Source organism: Puma concolor, chromosome A1 (genome assembly GCF_028749965.1).
Source record: "Puma concolor isolate L17-30 chromosome A1, mPumCon1.1.hap2, whole genome shotgun sequence".
NCBI lineage: Eukaryota > Metazoa > Chordata > Mammalia > Carnivora > Felidae > Puma > Puma concolor.
This window is the reverse complement of record NC_141667.1, coordinates 169,880,555-169,904,842: the sequence shown is the minus strand read 5'-3', so window position 1 is coordinate 169,904,842 and position 24,288 is coordinate 169,880,555. Positions and strand designations below refer to the sequence as shown.

Here is a 24,288-nt window from a genome sequence, read left to right as displayed (position 1 = left end):
CACATCACACACATATACACATAACACACATGCACACAGATAACACACATACACATAGCACAACACACACGTATACATACTCACCACACACACACACACACACACACACACACACACACACAACCCCATAAATTGCAAAGATACTGCAGTGTAGTGCAATTCTAACATAATATACAAACAGCTTTTGATTAAATTCTTTAAAAGCATATAAAACCTAGTTTTAATTTTTTCCCAGATACCAGTTATACCCACATCGGAGAAAACAAGTCTGCACCATAAGAGTATCCACAGTAACACTTTCATAACTGAGTATTTATCATATCGAAGTATACATTTTGTATTTTCATTAGAAGCACTGCTTAGATGGCTCACTAGCTTGAAATTCTGCCAAATTAAAACTATCATTTCTTATGGGCTGTTTGGATTTTCAAAAGTAGGGGAGCAGGGTAACTCCTGGTTGACCGAGCTAAGATCTGGGCTGAGGAACCACATCATCAAGTCTGTTAGCATCCTATCTAAAAGAAGAACCCATGACTCTGACTGTAGGTTTGAGGGCATCTCCTTTGACAACAGTCCATGAACTTTAGAGCATGGTCTTCACAGGTCGAAAACCCAGAAGCCATTTTTGCTCTTTTGGTGCTTCTAGCATGGGGACGGGCAATGCTAGATAACACACTTCAGACGAAACGAGATCTTAGCACCCATCTTCACCCCTGGCTCAGCACTAATTCCAAGTAAAGTGTCATTTTCCCACACATACCTGTTTCAATAGGTCAAAGGAAACTCTGTCTTCTAGAAGAACAGACATTTTTGTATTACTCCATATTATTTTTTTAAAACTAATACACACTAGAGAAAGAAAAAGCACGCTAATCTGTTTCCTAAGTATTCAATGGCACCGCATCATGGCTCCATTTCCTCCAATGTATTTAATTCACCTTTCCGTACCTGTATTGTCAAGGAGTATGATCATGTTGTTCCAGGCCAAACTGTGCTCTGGTTTCAGCACAGTGGCGTTTCTCCACGCATTCAACGCATCGACATGACGATTCAGATCTGCGTACTGGAAACAAAGCATGGCCCCCAAAAATCAGTATTCCAATGTTCTTGCTTCCTCTAGGACGTAACCAAACCCAAAACCAAACCCCTACCAAGCCTAACTTATAATTACAGAACTTCTAATTTTTCGTATTAACTTGCTGAATCTCAAAATACCTCACTGAAGTACATAACTATCCCCATTTTACAGATGAAACAACAGAGGTACAGAAAAATTAAGTAATTTGCCCAAAGTTACACATCTAGAAATGGCAGAGTGGGGATGAGAACCAGGTAGTCTAGTTCCCAAGCCTACAACCTCTTAACTATAATTCATAATTTAGTGATCCCAGGTGTCAAATCATATTTGAGACTACTAGAGAGACAAAAATTAAAAACCGAATCATTATTCTTTTTACAGAAAGACTTCACATAGTCTATCGTTGATAAGGTATTATTCAAAGGGGTAAATAAATATTTAATGTGATTAACAGCTACATATGACGAATTTGCCATGTGAAGAATGTTCTAGTAGGTGGTTTCTGCCTACATCTAAGCTACACAGAAAACGATGAGTGTGTTAGACATACTCAGTAAACTCCTTGGAAAAATCTTAAGCGGCAATGTGAAACACCTTGGCAATTTTTTTAAGATGTTATTTTTATGTAATCTCTATATCCAACGTGGGGCTCGAACTAACAACCCAGACATCAAGAGTCACACGCTCTTAACTGATGGAGCCAGCCAGGCACCCCCATCTTGGCAATTTGAAGCCTGTTTGCCTCCTTTTGGAAGGAGAGAATGATCTGTTGCTTTCTTTTGAGAGGGCCTGTTGTTTAACACTGACAACAGCACAGAAAGCCTGGGTCTCAATCTGCATAGTTAATAAAAGCATTCCGAGGCAGAAAATGATGGATTTTTTAGCAGGTGAACCTCTTGCCTTAACTCCGTTCAAATGCCCATGTCTTATGTGAATGAACTTCCTTTCACTCTACAAAAACTACACACGGTAACAATTTATCCAAGGTCAAGGCAATTTCCTTCCTTACTGGCAAGTCTGTCTTTTCATTAGAGGACAGAAACGTTTTTATTTTCTCATGACCCACATGGTAAACAGGTGACATATGATGCAAGAAAAAGAAAGTTTTAATTATGGAAACCTTATAAATATCCATTTGCTAAAGATGTTGTTAGATTTCTCAGGAGGCTCAGAAACTCAGGTCACAATATTTCACCCTTAAACAAGGAAATGATGTGAAAAGTTCAAAAAGTAAAATAACTTAGGGTGCTAATTATATCAACATTTAATTGCCTGAATCTGAGTTTCCACTGATTTCTTGGTCAATTCTCTCTAGCAAGTGACATTCATTTGAATTAATTGGGCAAAATCTGTGATGACATTCTTTCTAACACACAGGCAAACCAACATAACTTCATTAACACAACACCAAAATTCTTCACATAGGTTATTATTTCTTCTTCTTATTATTACTATTTACTGAAGAATAACAACAAACTGAATCGGGCAAAATTTACTTTTATTTTGTCTCAACTTTTACCCTTCTTAGATTATCAATACAAAGTGAACAACACTTTAAGGGAAGCCGAGGAAAATGGTGACTTAGCCAGAACTACCATCCAGAAAGTAGACAGGCAATGAGCACATTATTTACCTCTTAGCTCTATGCCCATCCTTCTATACTCTGCAATATGCATTTCCCAGAGTCCTTTGCCACTTGGCCCCTTGTTAGGCTTCTGCCAACAGGAGTCACAGGTGACATCAGATGGCTTGAAGAGGGGCCCTTTTCCCCACTCTCCCATTGTTGCTCCTGTTCCTTGGCGGTGCGTCTGATGGGGCAATTCCTCCCACTCCCTACCCCCCACCCCCCACCTCCATGGTGCCGGGCTGGAAGCAGTGGTCCTTCTTCATGATCTTAGTTCTTGAGATTATGGTAGCTCCTGAGATGGTAGCCCCCTCTCTGAGCCCTTCTATTCCGGTGGCACCACTTCCTCTTGTTTGTTACCCCAATGCTACAGGGTTTCCTTACACTCTCACAGTTCATGTCATCTAACCAGTTCTATCTTCCAGCCTTCCAACAGTTGGCTTAGGAAGAGCATGTGACTCCTGATCTTGGGGTTGTAAGTTCGAGCCCATGTTGGGTGTAGAGATTACTAAAAAATAAAAATTAAAAAAAATAAAATAAATAAAATAAAATAAAATAAAATAAAATAAAATAAAATAAAATAAAATCACATAGCTTCTGTTTTCCTAAATGGCTCCTGACTGATACAATCAGTTCTTGCAGAATGAACTGTCTCTAGTAATGCCTCCAGTCACTATTACTGCAATTCTCTAATAGTAACATATCCCAAATAATCCAGCTTTTCCTAATTTTCTATTTCACAAGAAAACTACATTATATTCCCTTCTTATATGGGTGCAGAAATCAAAACACATTTCTGTCATTACTAAAGAGTGACTAAAGAGGATTTTTAAAAAGAAATTTTGTTATTAAGTTTGTCTTATTCACCAATATATAAATGTGTTGGTTGAGCTGTTAAAGATTAAGCTCTTAATGCTTTTAAGCTGTCAAGCAGGCAAAAGCTGGATAATTAAACAACAATGGAGAGAAAATCTTTAAATAAGCAAGAGCAGTTGGCAGAAGGGAACATAGGAAGATCATTTTATGGTAGCATAATTAGTAAACAATACACACAGAGAGTGGCACAAGGTCTCAACACACTTAATACAACAGATGATCTTCTATGTGATAGTGGGAATGAATCCCAAGGACTGGTGTACATGGATAAAATCCCAAATCTTATATTCTATTTTCCTTTCTTTGGACATAACTCTTACAAAGGGTTCATTTAGGGGTGCCTGGGTGGCTCAGTCGGTTGGGTGGCCGACTTCGGCTCAGGTCATGATCTCGCAGTCCGTGAGTTCGAGCCCCACGTCGGGCTCTGTGCTGACAGCTCAGAGCCTGAAGCCTGTTTCGGATTCTGTGTCTCCCTCTCTCTGACCCTCCCCCGTTCATGCTCTGTCTCTCTCTGTCTCAAAAATAAATAAACGTTAAAAAAAAAAATTAAAAAAAAAAAAACAACAAAGGGTTCATTTAGCATAAATTCTCTATTTTCCAAACTCCAAGGAATTGCAGTGACAGGCAGTTACTAGGAGAAAGAAAAAGACTGCTAAGTTTTAGAGCCTGAAAGTATAACCTAGAAGACTATAGGCAGATACACTTAGTTTGCAAACAATAATCTAAAAATCTACCTTCAACGCTGAAGAAAAAAAATGAAAGAAAAATTCATATGGATATCAAACACAATGTCATGCAGGTATTAGTGTAATAGTCACAGTAAATAAAAACAGTAATCCCTGTAATAACTGCCCAGTGCAAGTACTTAGAAAATACCCAATTTGCTCCCATCCCCCATTCTCACTTCATTAACTTTGCAAGGATCCATCCTGCTTTGTATGTGCCTGAATTTTTTGGTCTCTACTTATATCATTATAGGTGAAGTTTTACTGTCTTCCCACCATCCTCCTCAGAGAGAACAATATAGGGTATCAAAATGTGCTTCCCCAAATATACCACTTTGACATAAGGATTATTGCACTAACGACAATTGAGATTCAACAGATGCAGAAAGAAGCCTTCCAGGAGCTTCCCTTATCTGACTCAAAGCAGAAACAGTGACGTAAGGACTGCCATAAACCCCCTATGGCCACGAAGGAGGACCCACACAAACCTTCATTAGTTTCTATATGCATTTACCCTCTGATAGTTTGCCACCCTTGGAAGTCTAAAACATCTTCCTTTCTTTTGTCACTTCTCTACAAATGTATTTTAATTACAAATGTATTTGTTAAGATGCTATATAAGCCCAAGTTCTAACTGTCTCTTTGAGTTACTCATCACTGAATTTTTCCTATGTGTATGCATGATGCATGTGTTAATATACTCTGTTTCTTTTCTCTTGTTAATCTGTAGTCAGTCTGGTTTGCAGGGCCCCAAAGAAAGAACCTAAGAGGATAGAGGAAACTTTTTTATCCCTCTTTGACAGCTTCTCATTAGAATAATAGCTCTCCTTGAATCTTCAGGCTTCACAGAGAAAGCTGCTTCAACATCAATGTATGTAACTAGATCAGAATTTTAAAATGTAGAAGGAAACAGAAATGTGGCCAAGGTCAAATGGCTCTGGAGAAAGTTATGTGGGACAACAGGAATTGCCTGCTATCAATTTTCCTTGTTTAAACATCTTGCTGTTGCACGGATTTAGTCACATTACTGTCACTTTCCTCCATGCCCAGGGAGAAACAATTCCTCTTTTCCACACTAGAGTGGGTATACAGAAATGGAAGCTTCCTAGAATACATTATAGCTGGAACACATCTTCTATTCTTTGAAAAATAAACACAGGAGCCACTTCACTTTAAAATTTAGAACACCAGCGGCATCTGCCCATTTAAAGTGACCTATGCATAATTTGAAGTGACGTGTGCACAGTGGGAGAGGTGGAACGTCACCATCATTAGCCACACATTCCTGCCACCTTGTTTCCCCTGTTCATAAAATTCAGCCTCTGCAATGTGCACAATCATGACTACCCAGTCCAGACACAAAGCAGATTAGACCAAACAAATTCCCATCAAGGTAATAACTGAAGACTGGATTTTCAATAATCTTAAAGCAACTCATGTTTTCTAGGTTGTCCTCCCCAAATAGTCTCTTCTGCTCTGAGCTGATCAGTCTGTCTGCTCAAAGCTCAGATAGATCTGCTTCCCAAATGCAGGGCCAACAACAGGGTATTGAAATGTCCAGGGAATTTTGTTGGTTTGTTTTGTAAATACAGATCTTTTATGGAGCCTCTGATTCCCTAAATCCAGGATGGGTGGAAAGACTTGGATGTTCAACCAGTTTTGGGACTGACTTGTTTTGATAACACAAGGACTCCATAAAAGCAAGTCTTCAGGACCCTTAAAGTGAGGATAAATAGGCATCTCTTTAAAACAACTTTGATGTAATCCTATCTGTGCACAAGGTTGGATAAAATCTGGAAAATTATATATAAAAACTTCTTTTATTTAAAAAAATTTTTTTTAAATTTATTTATTTTGAGAGAGTGGGGGGGGGGGGCGGTGGAGGGGCAGAAAGAGAGAGAATCCTAAGCAGGCTCCACACTGTCAGTGCAGAGCCCGACGTGGGGCTTGATCCCATGACTGTGAGATCGTGACCTGAGCCGAAATCAAGAGTTGGATGCTCAACTGACTGAGTCACACAGGTGCCCCAGTATACAGGGCAACCGACTTTGGCTCAGGTCATAATCTCACAGTTCATGAGTTCAAGCCCTGTGTTGGGCTCTCTGCTGTCAGTGTGGAACCTGCTTTGGATCCTCTGTCCCCCCCCCCCCCCCCCCCCCCCGCACCTCTCCCTCTCTCAAAAAAAAAAAAGTCACATCACTATACATGTATTCCAGTTTGGCTAAAATGAGCAAAAAATTTTCCCTTCAATGTGTCATTTAATCAAACTGAATATATGATGAACATATGTAGTTTCTTGAAACCCAATTAAAAGCTTAACTGAAGGGAGAATATAATCTTTTTTGTTTAAAGAATTTTGCTCTTTGTAGGTAAGTCTTTTTCCTCCCAGCCTTATAGAGATGTAATTGGCATTTAACCTATGTAAATTTAAGGTGCACAAGATGATGATTTGATACAGGTGTATATCATGAAATGATCACCACAGTGAAGTTAGTTCTACCTCCATCAAATCACATCATTACGTGTGCAGTTCTTTTCCTTATTAGGAAAATCCAGAGCTTTAAGGATGAAGCTGTGTATCTTCACGGAGGGTTTTCAGAAGTGATGACTGATCTATTTCACCATCGTTTGTCAATACATGTTTTCAGATTTTAAGATTACTGAACTTCTTGTATTAGCTACTGTTGCAATATTTATTTGAATAAATAAATAAAGTATAAGAAAAGAAAATCAAGAGTCATCAGCTCTTTAGTCAGTAACTAAAAGAAGAAAGTCTCTATGGAACACATTCTTTCCTATTTCCATTGGACAACCTCAAAGCCCTTTCAAATAAATCCTCCCGAGCTCTCTTTTATGGGGAGAACAGTTAGTACAAATGCCTGGGGACCCAGGGAGCTGTCCTTGGAGGAAGGAGAAGTCGGAAGCTCAGAAACCACATTATGGGTTTGTTTTTTTAATCTCCGTTTTTATTCGTGTTTTAAAAACAGGGAAAACTGATGTTTATCAGGAAGTGACCTTTGGAGTACTGTTTTATAGGGCACAAGGGATTTAAAAAATTCTAATTTATTCCTTGGTTTAACCTGTTGCCTTTGAGATAACTTAAACTTGGGTAACTCAAGTTGAATTGTTCTTTAATTAGAGCTTAGAAAGTTACAGGCAAGGAAATCCAACAGCTACCTTCCAGTGATAAGCGTATGTGAGAAAACTTTATAAGATGTAGGGTGCTAGCATGGGGGTTATTTCTGTCATTTTATTATAAAAAGCAAAAAAAAACCCAAAACACAAGCTTTTCTTCTGCAGCCACAGCCAACTTCCGCTTACCAAACGTCCGAGGTTGTAGTAGCAATCCGGGTACTTCCGTCTGTGTTTGATCGCGGTCCGGTAGCTTTGCTCAGCGGCTTCGAACCGTTTCAGACTGTTCTGCACTATGCCCAAATTCATCCACGCGGCAGCAAAGTCTGGCCTGGAAGAGAATTTTTTATTTATTTATTTATTTATTTATTTATTTATTTAATTTTTTTTTTTTTCAACGTTTATTTATTTTTGGGACAGAGAGAGACGAGCATGAACGGGCGAGGGGCAGAGAGAGAGGGAGACACAGAATCGGAAACAGGCTCCAGGCTCTGAGCCATCAGCCCAGAGCCCGATGCGGGGCTCGAACTCACGCACCGTGAGATCGTGACCTGGCTGAAGTCGGACGCTTAACCGACTGTGCCACCCAGGCCCCCCGAGAATTTTTTTTTTAAAGATGAACAAGGAAAAGAAAGGCTAAGACCCCAGAATGCAGGCGCTCATCACTTTGCATAATTATATGCAACTTAATTATATGCAGCATAATTGTAGAAAACAATGCTTACTGTATTTGTACAGCCAAAGACAGCAGCTCTTCTGCTTCCTGTAGCTCATTCCTTTCTTTTAAGATATTTCCAAGATTGTTCATGGCATGAACGTACTTGGGATTTAATCTGGAAGCAGAGAGAGAAACCAAGCTGTCTGTTAAAGCTTGATAGTCTTCACTAAACTGTCAGGAATTGGCAAAGATATCTGAAAGTCGGGGGTCTTTGTAAATCCTAGACATGTATATAAATGAGACAAGCTTTCAGTACCTCACAGCTTCCCGGTAATATCTGATGGCAGCTGTCTGATTGCCTTTATCGGCCAGGTTTTTGCCAACATTGTAGTGAACCTGAAAATACAGATAAAAACTTGGCCAACAGCTGATAGACCTCTTTGTTCAGAGCACGGGTACCTATCACAGATTCGAACCAAAAACAAAAGGTAAAGGTACAAAAAAAAACCCATCCCATCAGAACTTTGGCTAAAATCTTACAAAGGGCAGGCGAGGGTCATGTTTTAATCCCCCACCCTGTAAGATAAAATTGAAAGGACAGGCTGGCAATGAGCAGATGATATCACTCAGGTACAACAGAAGGATATTTAACTAAGGAGAACTCAAAAATTACAAAGTGGGACTGGTTTTATTGCTAAACCCTCAGTTCCCCTCTTCTCATCCACACATCCCCTGTTGGGGCTGAGATGCAAAATCCAACCACATGTGGCTGTGAGAGGGAGAAACAAGGATTCTGTAATTTAAAAAAATGTTTTATGTTTATTTATTTTTGAGAGAGAGAGAACATGAGCAGGGGAGGGGCAGAGAGAGAGAGAGAGAGAGAGACAGACAGACAGACAGACAGGCGGAGACAGAGAATATGAAGCAGGCTCCAGGCTCCAAGCTGTTAGCAGAGAGCCCAATGTGGGGCTCGAACCCACATGCAAGATCATGACCTCAGCCAAAGTCGGACGCTCAACTGACTGGCTACCCAGGGCCCTGTATCTAAAAGAAATTCAGCCCTTTCTTGCAGGATACCTTCTACTGTAGTATTGCAAACATTCTAGTTCATACTAATGAAATTCTCCCTCTCTCATTCCTTCAGGTAATGACTGATGCTGACAGCCCAAGTGCTGCTGGCAGGTAGATACAGTCATGAGCAAACCTGTCAGACCTGAGTCCTGGAGCCCAGGCTGCGAGTCAAATGACCCTGTTGGAAAGTGTGTCACTAGAAGGCACCTGGGGCTGTGGAGGAAGGTGGGTCCCCAAGGTGGTGCCTGGTCTGGGCCTGGGGAGGGCTGTTCTGGGGAAAGGCTCTGCAGCAGAGATCTGAAGGGGGTTGCTAGGTAACGGGGCTCCCCTGGAGTAAGTGTGCCCGGCAGGGCAGGCAATAGCAGGCTCCAGTGCTGTGAGGAAGCCCAGTGTGTTTAGTTGAGCAACTACAAGAAGCCCAGTGTCGCTGGAGTGCAGAGGGCAAGGGAGACCAGGGAGGGCATGGGAGAGCAGGCTGCATAGGGAATCCCGAGCTGTGACAGGTCTGGTTTAGTCTCTGCCCAGAAGTAATAATAGGCCAGCACAAAGCTCATGTAAGTACATGAGCTTTCTAGGGCTGACAGAGTAAAACACCACAAACTAGGGGGGGCCCAAGACCGCAGAAGTTTATTCCCTCCTAGTTCTGGAGGCAAAGAGTAAGGGGCAGCAAGGTTGGTTTCCACTGGAGGTTCTGAGGGAGGAAGTCTTCCGTGCTTCTCTCCCGTCTTCTGACGGTTGCTGGCAAGGCCTTGGCGTTTCCTTGGCCTACAGCTGAGCGGTTCCAATCTCTGCCTCCGTCTTCACATGGACTTCTCCCTGTGTGTCTGTGTCTGTCTTTATAAGGACACCAGTCACACAGGATGAAGGGCCCACCCTTTACCACTTCATCTTTGTGACATCTGCAAAGCCACCAGTCACAGGTACCAAGGGGTAAGAATTTGAACATGTCTTTTGTGGGACACAATTCAACCCATAACAACAGCCAGGTGTATGAGGGTGGCAGAGGGTCACAATCAGGGCTATATTATAACAAATTAGTCACACTGTGGGAAACACATGAGCGGGGAAGAGACAGATGTCAGGGGTCCAGGGAGAGCCTGAGGTGACAGTCCCAGGGAAGGAGGGCAGCAGATTGTACTAGGGTGGTGTGGAAGAAGCACAGGAATTCGAGGAACACCATGGAAGCAAAAGGCACAGAAATTGCTGTTGGATTGATAAGAGTGAGGAAGCGTGTCAAGAATGAACTCGAGGTTTCTAACTTCCAGAACTGAATGGATGTGATGGTTTGCAGGGAGATACGACTGGTGACTAGGCTTGCTTGGGGGGATAGGAATCTAGCTGATTTTGAAGTCCTTGGAGAATCCAAGAAGAGAGACCAAGATGGCCACCTGAGCTCAGGAGAGGAGCAGGCCGGGGACACCAGTGTGGCAGGGAGACAGAGGCGGTACAGCCACGGGTCATGTGATCACATGGAGCAAGCCAGCCAGGGGAGGAAAAGATCCCATAAGACCTTCTTGTTTCCACCTCTCTAATCAAACTACAAGCTGGAGAAATCACCAGGGAATAATACAGCAACAGAAAGAGAATGAGGTGATGAAATATTCCACAACTAGAGACAGGTGCTGGTCCCACCACTCTGTGAATGCTCTAAATGTCACTGAATTGTGCACTTTAAAATGGTTAATTTAGAAGCACCTGGGTGGCTCAGTCGGTTAAGCGTCAGACTCTTGATTTTGGTTCAGGTCATGATCTCACGATTGTGAGATGAAGTTCCATGAGGATTCTCTCTCTCCCTTTGCCCCTCCCCCAACTCGTGCACTCTCTCTTTCTCTCTCTCTCTCTCTCTCTCTCTCTCTCTCTCAAAATACGTATATATTAAAAAATAAATAAAATGGGTAATTTAAAAAGGGATTTAATACTGATCATTTTATTCTGAAAAACACATGGGAGACTTTTCTTTAGTTTTTAATTGTAAATTAAACATAAAAGTTACCATCTTAACCATTAAAAATGTTTTTAATATTAGTATTGTTGACAATGTTTAATTACTTTTGAGCGATTAGCCATTTTCAAGTGTATAGTTCAGTAGGGTTGAGTATATTCACACTGTTGTGCAACCAACCTCCAGAACTCTCTTCATCTTGCATATCTGAAACTCTATACCCATTACACAGTAATTCTCCGTCTTTCCCTCCCCCCAGCCCCTAGCGGCCACCATCCTGTTTCTCTGAGTTTCTGTTTCTGTGAGTCTGACCATTCTAGATCCCTTACAGAAGTATAATTGTACAGTCTTTTCGTGACTGGCTAGTTTCACATAGATAATGCCCTCGAGGGTCATCCACATTGTAGCACGTGTCAGAATTTCCTTCCTTTTCAAGGCTGAGGAATATTCCACTGCATGCATACACTACACTTTGCTCATCTATTGGTCTATCGATGGACAGACACTTGGATTGCTTCCACCTTCTGGCTACTGTGAACAGTGTTTCTATGAACGGGCATGTTCACACGTGTCTTTGAGATCCCGCTTTCAATTCTTGTGGGCATCTACCCAGAAATGGATTTGCTGGATCATATGGTAATTATATTTTTAATGTTTTTTGTAAGAACTAAAGTGGTTAACTTTGTTATGAGAATTTTGTCTCACTGTAAAACAAGAGGGGTAGAGAGGCTCAGGAGAGCATCTGTAACGATCGAGGAGGGTGGTAAGGGAGACCAGAAGAAACTGGACTCATAGTTGAAGAGCTACCAGAAACTCTCAAGTCAGCTGAATTGAAGGCACAGGGCATTTTCTCAACTGTACACGGGATCAGGACAAGTTACAAGGAAAGGGGCCGGGACCCAAAATGGCAGCAGGGCAGCAGAATGGCAGACCCACGGGACTATTATCAGAAGTATTTACTGATGCTCCTTTTAGAGGCTTCCAATGTACAGGCCAAGAGCAATCTCAGAGGAGATGATGCCACAGAAGTTCGTTCAACAGCTCATGGTAACAGGGGTCCTGGCAGCCAGCACGTGCTGAAGGGTGCCATGAGCCCGTGCAGGGCTGGCACTGTGCACGCGTGTCTTCTCTGCACGCAGCCCTGCCAGGTTGAGGGGTTGCTACGGCATCATTAAGCATCTCACCCGAGGATGTGGTGCTAGATTTGAAGCCAGGCTCCGAAACCTGTGTTTTTCTCACCATATCACACCCATCCAAGAGGGTGCTGGGTGAGGACGGGGCCAACTGCTTGAGGTGATTTCTAGACCCACTCATTCATGCCATCTGTTCTTTTTCATAACGTAAATAATGTTTCTTGTTGCATGTTAACAGCTGAATTCTACCCCCCACCCCCAATTCATCTGTTGAAGTCCTGACCCCCAGGACCTCAGAATATGACTATACTTGGGGACAGGACCTTTAAAGAGGAAATTAAGTGAAAATGAGGCTGTTGGGGTGGGGCCTTAATCCCATCTGACTGGAGTCCTTGTAGGAGGAGGAAATTTGAAGACAGACAGAGACACTAAGGTTGTGCGTTCACAACAACTGTACGTGCACAGAGGAGAGACCATGTGAGGACACCATGATCTTGGACTTCTGGTCTCCAGAACCGCGAGAAAATAAACGTCTCTTGTTTAAGCCCCTGGTCTGTGGTGCTTTGTTATGGCGGCCCTAGTTAATATATCATGAAACACAATAATGGTTTGAACACATTTCAAGTAGCATTACATTGGAACACTTCAAAAACCCTTTGGAAAATATAACCATATCCTGTCTTATCAATCTTAATCTACAGTTACAGCATGTCTTCAAAAATACTAATATTTCTGGAAGGGTATGGAACAGTGTGACATTCTTTGAGCACGTATGTATCAGAGATTTGTTTTTTAACTGCCAATTTTTAAGTCTATACGTTTATTTTTATCCTGTCTGACAAAAGGAATCGCAAGCAGAGAAATCACAGGTGACAGAAATATGTATTATTGTGCAGCACACGGTATAATTTAGACTTCCTGAGCCATACTATTGTCCATTCATTGGTATTAACATCTTCAAATTACAGCTAATGCGACGGCAGTAGCATGTGCTTTATAAAGTGTGCTCTAAATGGTTTCATTTTGTGCCTCTCCCAGCCCCAGCTTGGACGTGCTTACCTCTCCTCCCGTCCCCGCACAAAAGAATCGTATCATGAACCCACCAGTGAGCAATGTGCTTGTGGTCCCCAGAATACAAATTCAGCTTCTACTCAGACTTCAGCACAACTCCTGCCTCTTCCGCCCCTAAGCTCCTGCCGCTTTCCTTTGTTCTGGGCAAATTCTGTTTTCTCAATAAGAAGCTCAGACAAAGAGTTCAACTGCCCTCTGCAGTATACATGGGGTTCTGTTAGACACCCAGAATGCCAGGGAGAGCCACCCAGATCAGGGGAGAGAGAAAAGGAGTGCTCCAGAAATGCAGACTGCAGTTATCCCATGGAATTGGTTAAAAGTCTGATCCAGCCCAAGAAGGCAAGCTTTCCATAATTAAGAACTGATATGAACAGTCTCATCGGCCCAGCCTCATCCTATGGGTTGGTTATATGGAGGGAAGTATCTGAAGACAAAACAGGTCTCCAGATAACCCACTGGAAAACAAAAAAAAAAACCCCGTAGAAGCCCTCCTAAACAGTGCACTTGAAACAGTGTTTAAAGAATGTTATTTTTGTTTCCACACAATGTAAGAGACTGGAAAAGCCTGTTTGTTCTCGAACTTTCCCTCTAGCTTTTATGATTCATAGATGGAGGCAAAAAGCCAGCAAAGAGAGGCACCTGGGTGGCTCAGTCAGTTAAGCGTCCGACTTTGACTCATGTCATGATCTCACAGTCTGTGAGTTCGAGCCCAGTGGGGCTCTGTGCCGACAGCTCGGAGCCTGAAGCCTGCTTCGGATTCTGTGTCTCCCTCTCTCTCTGCCTCTCCCCCACTTGCACTCTGCCTCTCTCTCTCAAAAATGAAATAAAAACATAAAAAAAAAAGACAGAAAAGAAACCACAGATGAAGATGTCCACTGTAGCCCCATGACCTGTAAATCAACAATGGAAGGGACTTTCCAGGGCTGAAACCAGTTTGTTTCAAGTTTTCTGCTAACATTCGATGCCAAAATGTTTTAAACACATAAAAATCCTATAGCCCATCCTGGCTCATCCTTAAGGAAATACCGCATTATGGCAGATGATCCTTTTCATGGTTAAAAAAGTTTAGAATTGTATCTCAGAGTTGATACAAAGTGGCACATCCTTTTAAGCCTTAACAACTAAAATGACTGTAAATATAATTAAATACTTGGTATCTCATCCATTGTAGGGTAAAGAAATCTGATTTCCACAAGGCTCAATTCAACCACTAATTTTGAGTGCCTACCATATGCAAGGCAATGTGGATAATTCAACTGCAGACCGGGCATTGGCACTGCCTATGTGGATACTGCCATCTTTTGAAAAAGATTGAGTCTCAGTTTGTAATCCTGGGCCTAATCCAGAGCCAGATGCCAAATACTTACTTCGTATACAGTGAATATAAAGTGGAAACCAATACAGAAAATGTATTTCCTGCAACAGAGTTGAAGGAAACTGGTACTTTCTTAAATGAGGTCTCTTCCCTGAAATCAGCCTAGCTTTTTTCAAAGAAAAAAAAAAAAAAAAAAAAAAGGAAGTAAAGATGATTTTTCTACACTGCAATTTAGAGCGGAAAGTAAAACAAACAAACGGACGAAAAAACAAAAATAAAACCCCAAACCTCCATCTTGCTCAGACTGAATGGTAATCCTGAAAAATGTTCTTAGAAAGGATGATCACCATCGGGTCCATTTTGAAGATGAGGTCGTATATGTATGTCTTAAATTTAAAAAAGAAAACTACATATGTGTGGTGTGTGCACATCTCGTACTTTCTTTCCTATAGCATATGAGATCACATCCTAGGGCAGAAGGTATAGGCGTGAACATCACCTAGGTTGTCCCTCCCCCTGATTTACTGGCATAACCTGGGTGGCACATCATACCAGGTCTCTATCTACCCCCTAAATTACTAATCTAGATAACATCAGTTCCATCCTTCTATGCCTCAGTTTCTTCCATTTGGAAAAATAAAGAAAATAAAACCTTTCTCTCTAAAAACCTTAGAGGGAGGATAATGGAGATTAATTATAGAGCCTCTACAAAGAAATCTGAGCTCCTTGTGGGGAAGAACTTTATAAATAGAAGCTATAATTACTGCTATTCAAACAGAAAAGCAAAAATAAAGCAGATCTATTAACATTTATGAAATTAAATCACAGGCAATTTATTTTTAGTAGCATGAAATAAATGGATAGGTCAGCAAATCAAATTAAGGATAAAAGCTTGAAGGAATGCATTCTTTTATCTAAGTCTCTTAACTATAAAAAATGAACAAGATTTCTTTTTTTAATCCAAGAAAAAGACAAAGAGTTAGCACCTTTTACATTATTCCTCACTTCAGGATCACAATAGGATGTCAACCGTTCATGAGATTTATTCATACAATTTTGCCTGAAATCACTGATTTCTCTCTTTTTAATTTTTTTAATGTTCATTTATTTTTGAGAGAGAGAAAGAGAGGGAGGGAGAGAGAGAGAGCAGAAGCAGGGAAGGGGCACAGAGAGAGGGAGACACAGAATCTGAAGCAGGCTCCAGGCTCCCAGCTGTCAGAACAGAGCCTGATGTGGGGCTTGAACTCACGAACAGCAAGATCATGACCTGAGCTGAAGTCAGACGCTTAACTGACTGAGCCACCCAGGTGCCCCTGCTTTCTCTTAAATATAGACTATGGAAATGAGACAGAACTCCAGACAGCTCTTTTTCTCCCCCTACAGGATCACAGTTAAGCATGCTAGGAACTCATGTTCTGATGACCCGAGGCAGAATGTATCATTATTTATGAATACTCTATACCAAAAGAAGATTCTTCTAACCTAACCCCTTGGCCTCCCATTTTGACCAAGTAGCATTTTCTCATTTAAGGAGACAACCAAAACTAAAACGAGCCTCAAAAAGCTAACCTTTCTTGAGCACCCACCATGTTCTAACTACCATGTTAGAGCTCTTCAGATGCCATATTTCATTTAGGCCTCACAACAAATCCAGGAGACAGTCATGATCTCCCCTTGATGGAAAAGGGCATTGAGAATTCAAAGCAGTTTCGTTTTGCCCAAAAAGGCACAGCTGGTTAAATGAAGAGACTGGATTCATCAAGAATACAAGTGAAACACATTCCTACCAAACAGCTTCAACAAAAACACTGCCAATTTTCAAGCCTACACATTTATTTTTACCTAATCTGACAAAAGGAATCACAAGCAGAGAAGCCACAGGCAACAGAAATGTGTAATACTGCACATCAGACGGTATAATTTAAACTTCCTGAACCAAAGTGCTGCCTGTTCACTGGTGTAGTCATCTTCAAGCTACAGACCGGAGGAAGACTTGAGGCGGTGGCCCGGGCACGTGTTCTGAGGTTCAAACTCTGCCCCTCCCCCAACCACAGTCTGGATGTGTGCGGCCACCTCACTGCTACCATTTCAGTGGGTGACTGGACCAACTGGAAGATGGGCAAAACGTCATTTAAGTAACCTGCAGTTTCACTGACGCTGTCTGGTTTTAATGAGTTATTTTGAATTATTTTGGCCAACTGGAAGTGTAATGAATTTATCAAAATCATTAACAAAACCAAAGAAAAACCCGAGTATTTGGTCATGGTCTTATGCTAGCTTCTGCGTGAAGGTAAAGGGACCTTCTTCTTATTCAGCTGTTCAACTTAAAGTATATGCTAGGAAGGTCTTTCTCAGGAAACATGGCAGTCAACATACCTTGGCGTTGAGAGGACACACAGACAGGGCGCTTCTAAAAAGCTGTTCTTCGTTTCGCCACTCGCCACTGCGAATCATGCACCTCAGCATGTTTATGAACAGAATTCCCAGTACGACAGTAGCAATCAATTTCTTAGGAACAGAGAGATACCATAAATGTCATTAGGAAGGTCTAGCCAGTCGTCTTGGGTATGAATGGCACACCACCCTGGGCCAATACCTTTTTCTTAGTGTGTTTACTGAGCGCTCCGAATCCGAAAGTCAGCAGCATGCAGTACCCAGCACTGGGGAGGTACAGGACTCTTTCTGCAACCACAAAGCCCACTCGGAAGAACAAGTTACTTGCAGGGAGAAATGGGATAATGAGAAATCCTAGGCCCAGCGTAAGGATCCTGGAAAGTGAGAAGTAATTAAAATAGCTATTTTCAGACTTCTCAAAAAAAAAAAATCCTTCTCAACATTAAATTAGTGATAAAGGCTGTGTTTTTTTTTTTTTTTTAAGTCATCAATTGGGAAAAGGTACCAGCAGTAGCAGAGAAATGTCATCAGTAAAGAGGATTTAGCCTGGCAGTATTAGGATAAGTCATAAAATCTCACTAATGCACTTAGTTTAGCATCAAGCATATGGACAAGACTTGTAAGGTGCTCAATCCATACAAGTAAGGTTAGAATGATCACACTTTGTGAGCCCTTATTAATTCACTTACTCCTAACCCCCCTCAAACCATGTAGGCATTGAATAGACCAGTAGGTATTTTGGTCCCAATTAGTCCACTATAGTTTTCAACCTTAACAGGAATAATAATACTTTACTAGTTTAAGCTTTATAAAATCTGAAATAAACAAAATTGCAATCATTTTTGGGTGCTATGTCACCACATATTTCACTCAAGCAAAAAGAAAGCTGAGCAACAAAGAGCTTCCGGAACTAGGCAACATTTCCGATGTCCCATATGATGCAAGAGGATAAATTAAGAAGCTAGGTCAAATTTGGTGGCTCCTTCCTGGACCCTGTGCCTTCAGTACTTAAAAAAACAAAACAAAACAAAACAAGGCAAAATCATTATTGCATGTGTATAGGTGAACTGGGGCTAAAGTTAGTAGAATTATGAACCAATTTAACAGGTAAACTTAAAACTTATTTTGGGGGTGCCTGGGTGGCTCGGGAGGTTGAGCGACCAACTCCTGATTTCGGCTTAGGTCACGCATGATATCATGGTTTGTGAGATTGAGCCTCGCATCAGGCTCTGCACTGACAGTGCAGAGCCTGCTTGGAATTCTCATTTCTTTCTTTCTCTCTCTCTCTCTCTCCCTCTCCCCTGCTCGTGCTCTCTCTCTCAAAATAAATAAATAAGCTTTAAAAACAAAACTTATTCTAAGAAATTACTAATCTAATTCCCTAAACACATATGCTTAAAGGGAATCAACTACCTTAAATAGTCTTCTTTCTCAGGAAACACATTTGTTTCCCCCACCTCCACTATTTTCTCAATAACCTTTTATTCTCATTCTCTCTCTCTCTCTCTCTCTCTCTCTCTCTCTCTCTGTGAGAAAGAATAGTCTCTTTGGAGCAGTGGTTTATTTTCTACTAAACAACAACAGAAGGAATCACTAGAACATCCACCAGAGTTTTTTGAAGGAGAATTGTGAAATGATGGGCACAGCACACATCAATTACACTCTCTGTTCTGACCATAAATTACTCTTTACCACCTACAGAGAAAAGGATCTCAAGATACTACTTCAAGGGAAAGGTGGGAGGGGGAGAGAGAGCAGTCATCCGTTCCCCTCCTCCAAGTTCACTCCCCACTGGTTGAAGCCAGCAATGGATTCCAAATGGATGGAACTCATCCTAGGCATAAATGCGTTTTGGAAATAAATGTCCTTAGATGTTACTTCCACAAAATTGTTAAAATGATCAGTGCAAAATGGATTTAGCAAAATGCTCTGATCCAGCCCAGTGTGGAAGTTAAAATTCAGTGCTGCCTCTTACCTTCTTTTGTGGCTGTCTTCAGAGCACAGGGCTTGGCATATTAGGCCAATTAGACAGAACCACAGTGCTGCCAGTGCAATTACTCTCCAGTCACCGGCTGACTTAATGAGGGGGATGCAGCCCATTGACCAATCAAAACACAGCCACCAGGGGCACAGCAGCAGCCAGGCATTCAATGAATAGTAGTAATTATAGTTTATGGCCTGTCAGTCAAAAGGAAAACAAACACTCATTTGATACAGAACTTCTACATATATACATATATGTATATATAACACCCATATATATGTATATGGGTGTGTATATATACACATACCTTGTAACTTCACTTTTGAGGCATCCATAGGCTTCTGTTCAAGGACAGCAGTTGTATAAAATAAAATGTCAATTTCTACATTGGACGTGGGACTGTAGTTTGCAATCTATTAAATGTGTTCAGACTGTAATAGAGAAAAATACAGCAAAGCCACCAGACTCTGCTATACATACATCTGTTATATTTCTGGTCAAAATGTGTCCCATTTACTTAGTGATGCCCAAAGTCTGTGACCCAGGAAATCTGAGGCCCAGATGTGTCTGGGCCTATGTGTGTCTGACAATTTAAGAAGAGGGTTTTTCCTTCTTTTGATTTCTATCTCTATGAAATGCACCACTAAGAATTTGTGGCTTGACACCTTGCCTTCAGAAAAAGCAAACCTTTACAAGAAATAGTGTCTGGATACTGTCAGACGTTTAAAGATATATTACCGATGCAGTTAGATTTTGTGTTAATCCCACTACATAAATTTCCTTTACCAAAACAGTAATGGGGTCAGGGGACACTTTAGTGAGGCTGGCAGGAAAGCTGATATTTGAAAGAACCATTTCTCTTTAGTTTTGATTAGAATGGAAATACAAGGGACTCACACCCTCTCGATCGATCCCTTAATCAAAATCTGGTTTCATCCGAGAATATCCTTAGATATTAGAGAGCAAACAAATGTGGAGGTGTTCCACTGATTAGGGATTTTGTGGGCGTGTTGGGAAGTCAGAAGAGGGGGACAAAGGTTCTGAAAGCTAGTGGGCAGAGAAGACAGAAGTGGAGGACAGGCTCAGCACTCACCCTGACCAGCATGCTGTCGGCGAAGGAGGCGGGATTGTCCACCTCGGTGAATGCCGGGGGGCCGGTGCCCATGATTTTCCAGCGCATGTAGAGCACCCCTGCTCCCCCCGAGGCCAGAAGGGTCATCCTGAAGAGGAGGCCCCCATTCCTGAGCGTGCCAAGGTTCTGAAAGGTCAACGCAAAGCCCCTGATGTCGTGGGTTTTCAAATAAAAGTGCAGCCGAGCTCAGTGCACGTGTGCAGCACTTCTGCCCGAACTGCTCTGCTGCCGTGCTGAAAAGGGCTAGCTATTTTGAAATTCAAAACGGCGAGAAATATTTTGAAAATGGCGTTTTAAATCAGCTGGTACTTGACATTTTCCATGTCTGGGCTGGAGACAAAAAGCATATACTCACCTCTAATGATTTGTCTTTATGTAGTACCTTCTGGACCATTTCCAGAACATTTAATTTGCCTATCACCAAGATGTCAAAGACTGCATTCAAACCCTGAGGAAGCAAAGCAAGGCAATCAGTGAGGGAGAGCCTGGCTCTGATTAGGTGGCAATTACACTTCACAATTTTATTACTGAATCTCGACAAGAATTGCAGTGGCTAAGATAATCACAGGAGACGTCTCCAGCTGTAAAACAGACACCCCACTATTGTTCTTATGAAATCGGCTCATGGTGATGTATCAGATTTCCTGCCTAGTAGATCCCTGTTGGTCATAATTTCATAGTCTGCACAGAAGAGTAGTCTAAGGATTCAGGATAGCTGGAAATTTGGGGTTCCCAGGAGAAGTTTTCCAGAGGTCCCTCTTGCCTATTTTTTTTTCTTTTACTATAAAATAGTCTCTTAGTGGCTTAACAGAGGGGTTACCTGCACAGTAATTATGCCTCAGAAGATAAAGGCAGCCGTCAACCTCGAAAACCGAGCCATGTAAGTAATTAGTCACACCTCAAGAACGCCAAGCGCTGACTGATTTCAGCACGTGTAGTAGTAGCAGGGGCACAACATAAGAAATCATCTCTGATGGGGCTCTGGATCTCTCAGGTGCAGACTCCTGGCTGTCCGCTGGTTTTCAGGTCTTGCTGGGCACACAGCCCAGCAGCACTTCCCAGCCAGCCCTGCAGCTACGTGTGGTCATGTGACTTGAGTTTCAGCCTCCAGAACGTGGCTCAAAGCGCTTATGCATTATTTTGGAGGTTTGCTTATAACCTGGGCACACTCCGTCACTTGGTTTCCCCTTCTGGCTGGCTGTGATGGACACCATCAGGGCAATGGTGGAAACTACACACTCCAGAGGGCAGAACCTGCACCAGCTAGCATCCACTGTGTGGACAACAGCCACCTCCACCCACAGCTGCGAGGTGAACAACAAATAACTTCCATTATGTGAAGCCAGTGTCTGGGATGTGATGCAGCTCCACTTCCGCTGGTAGCTTCCAGTAGACCCAAAATAGTTTCTTTCCAGAAGGCGAGGGCTGCTTTTGCCAGGCTAGATGGGCCTTGGATTCCCTTCTCTTCCCTGCAATGGACTTTCTGTAGACGTCACCGCTGTAGGCAAGGTCAACTTGTGGAACTCCCTGACCAATCTAAAGTGGTCACAGTGCATATGGCATCTGTGGTTAAAGCTCCCCCTAAATGACTGGTCTTTTTGATGTGGGGCTTTGCGGTGAAGAAAATCATAAATCATCAGAAGCCAGTGGTAATTTGTGACTTTTAGAGCAAGGATCCCTACTTAACCCTCTCCCATAAATGCTGGAAGCCATTAATTATCTAATACACAGGCCAGCACTGGGTTAATCATTTCAAAGAATTTTGATTTTATTCACTCATGCGATACAGGATTTTAGTGGGTCACAGAAGACCATTTCTCCCCGGGTGTAAACCATCTTCTAGAAGGCAGAAGCTTCCTGTTGAGCTGCCACTGTCTTATACCATTTGTTTTTCTCCCTATGAGTCACCAAGGGGTGAGGGGATCACATCATTACAAGGACTGAGCCAAAAAGAATTTTGGCACTCTCCACCTGCCCATTTAAATACATCATCAAAACGTCCACATTCTAATCAAATGTTTGAAAACAGCTAAATTTTAGCATATCTTTAGTATCTTTAGTCACATAAATTCAACCTTTAGTGTTTTTCAAACATTAATGGGAGCCACCTTGGACCTTGTTACATGGAGATTCTGATTCAGCAGGCCTGGGGTAGGGTTAGAGATCCTAAATTTCTAATAAGCTCCCAGATGGTATTGATACTACTGGTCTTTGCGAAGCAAAGGTTTAGAGCAGTGGATGATTCTGCCACCCGGGGGATGCTTGACAATGTCTAGAGACATTTTAAGTTGTCACAGTCAAGGCAGTCCTACTGGAATTTAGGGGTAGAGGCCAGGGATGTTGCTACACCTGCCACGGTGCACAAGACAACCCTCCCAGAAAAAAGAATGACCTAGCCCAAAACATCAATAATGCTGAGATTGAAAAACATTGGCTTGGAACAAACTTAAAAAATATAATAACCCGTGAAGTTCAAGTATCTTTGCGCAGTAATTCTTTCTGCGCCATTTCTTAGCTAGCTAACCTTCATCTTCTACACTGAGCCTCATAAACTCTTTCATCTTTGCTTTGACTTACATCAAATCCCATATAGATTTATCTGCTCTTTCTTTCCCAGGTTATTCCTATCTGGGCCATGCAAATCCCATATCTTTGTTTCCGTTTCTCTACCCCTGATCATAGCCCTAATTTCTAAGTTTTCCTCTAATAACGTCAAGCATAAAACTGGCTACGATGGAAGAAAAGGAAAGTGAATTTCAATGCCTCTCCCTTCCTGGGGCTTCGATTCTGATCAGACATAGAAGGTGGAGGCCTCTACTCTTCAGGACCCCTCCTTTCCTCTTTGATATTTCCAGTCAAGGCCAAGCACAACATACACTCAATACTTCTTTAATCAGGACCAGAAGCATTGATGGCGTCAGCCCACTGCTGTATCTCGAAGTGCGGCAATAGGACAGCACCCCGGAAAACTGAAACTGTTCTTTTCTCTTTTTCTATGGCACCCCTCCATGAGAGAGTTAATCACTGTCTGTAAGAACTTCCCACTTTCTGTTTCCCACCGGTTGCTAATGATAGTCAACTGAGACAGTCCATTTCCATGAAACACTACATGTACTAAAAGCACAAGTAACTGATAGAAGGGTCCCTGACTGGCTGGTAATGGGGTTGAGAAGTGGAGGAAGTCACAGAGGCAGGGCTAGCCCGAGATGTCTCTACTGTGGCAGAGGGAGGGGCAGGCCCTGACTGCATCTCAGGTCTTACCAGCACAGTGATCCCTTGCTCTTTACACAGCATGGCCACCGCTCCCAGGAGGATACTCAGCAACACCCAGAACGTAGAATGTGTTCCCTCCTTGTTACCTGCTGATAGAGAAATGACAGACATAAACATCATGCAACACAGCTTAGCCCTGGTAGCACCAGGGACTAAAATCCTAAGCATGTGCTCTAAATAGCCACGATTTAAAAAGAGTTTGGTCTTCTGATAGCATTTCTCTGTGGGCAAGTGTATTACACTCTGCATTTCTGGTTAAACAGCACCGTCTAAATGATATACATACCCAGTCTCAAGGCACATCCTAGCAGGTACCCACAGCCTGTTGGAGGCACTGCAATGAAGGCCTGGCCACCAAGATATCTCATTGCAGACTCCCTATGGGGCAAGTTCCTACTTCCTGACCTGCCAGCCACCTAACAGGCCACTCTGACAGGCTGTGTTGAGAAGTCCCACTGAGAGTGTAAGCACTGCATCTGATTATAGGATGGCCCCAGCAGTGACTGCTGCTATCACCACAGTGGTGATGGCAATGCCTGAGCTGCCCTGAGAAAGCCTACAACTGTAGGCACAGAAGTCCAGGTAAAGGCCCAGGCCAGGCTGGGCTGGGCTGCCAACCTGCATGGGGCTTCAAGCCAGAACATCTTTAGAAATGGGAACTCTGTAGTAAGAAGCCTGGGGTGGGACTGACCTTGAGTTAAAACTGATGGTCCCTGAACTGCCTCCAGCCAAGGGAAGGTCTGGCTTTATTCTATTTGGTGGGTGATATCTGCAATTTGGGGCCAGGGCTGAACTGCTGGAGAGGAGAGGCCACATGTCCTTTGTAAGGCCCTCACCCCCTCATCTACATAGATGGTACACATTTAAAAAAGACATAGGT

General features: G+C 42.4%; 1 protein-coding gene across 4 annotated transcripts in view; it reads right to left on the bottom strand.

The window, feature by feature from the left end:
- TMTC4 (transmembrane O-mannosyltransferase targeting cadherins 4) overlaps nt 1-24,288 on the bottom strand; it is a 66,524-nt gene that overhangs the window by 7,586 nt on the left and 34,650 nt on the right. For 3 of the 4 annotated variants that reach the window (XM_086708547.1, XM_086708550.1, XM_086708549.1), the window contains exons 6-15: nt 23,397-23,497; nt 20,491-20,583; nt 20,097-20,261; nt 18,995-19,197; nt 17,222-17,393; nt 17,002-17,133; nt 8,410-8,489; nt 8,161-8,268; nt 7,625-7,766; nt 949-1,063 (exon numbers count right to left, since the gene is read on the bottom strand). In XM_086708547.1, coding sequence (XP_086564673.1) covers nt 949-1,063; nt 7,625-7,766; nt 8,161-8,268; nt 8,410-8,489; nt 17,002-17,133; nt 17,222-17,393; nt 18,995-19,197; nt 20,097-20,261; nt 20,491-20,583; nt 23,397-23,497 — 1,311 coding nt within the window. The remainder of the gene's footprint in view (nt 1-948; nt 1,064-7,624; nt 7,767-8,160; nt 8,269-8,409; nt 8,490-17,001; nt 17,134-17,221; nt 17,394-18,994; nt 19,198-20,096; nt 20,262-20,490; nt 20,584-23,396; nt 23,498-24,288) is intronic. The other variant, XM_086708554.1, reaches the window with a different exon arrangement.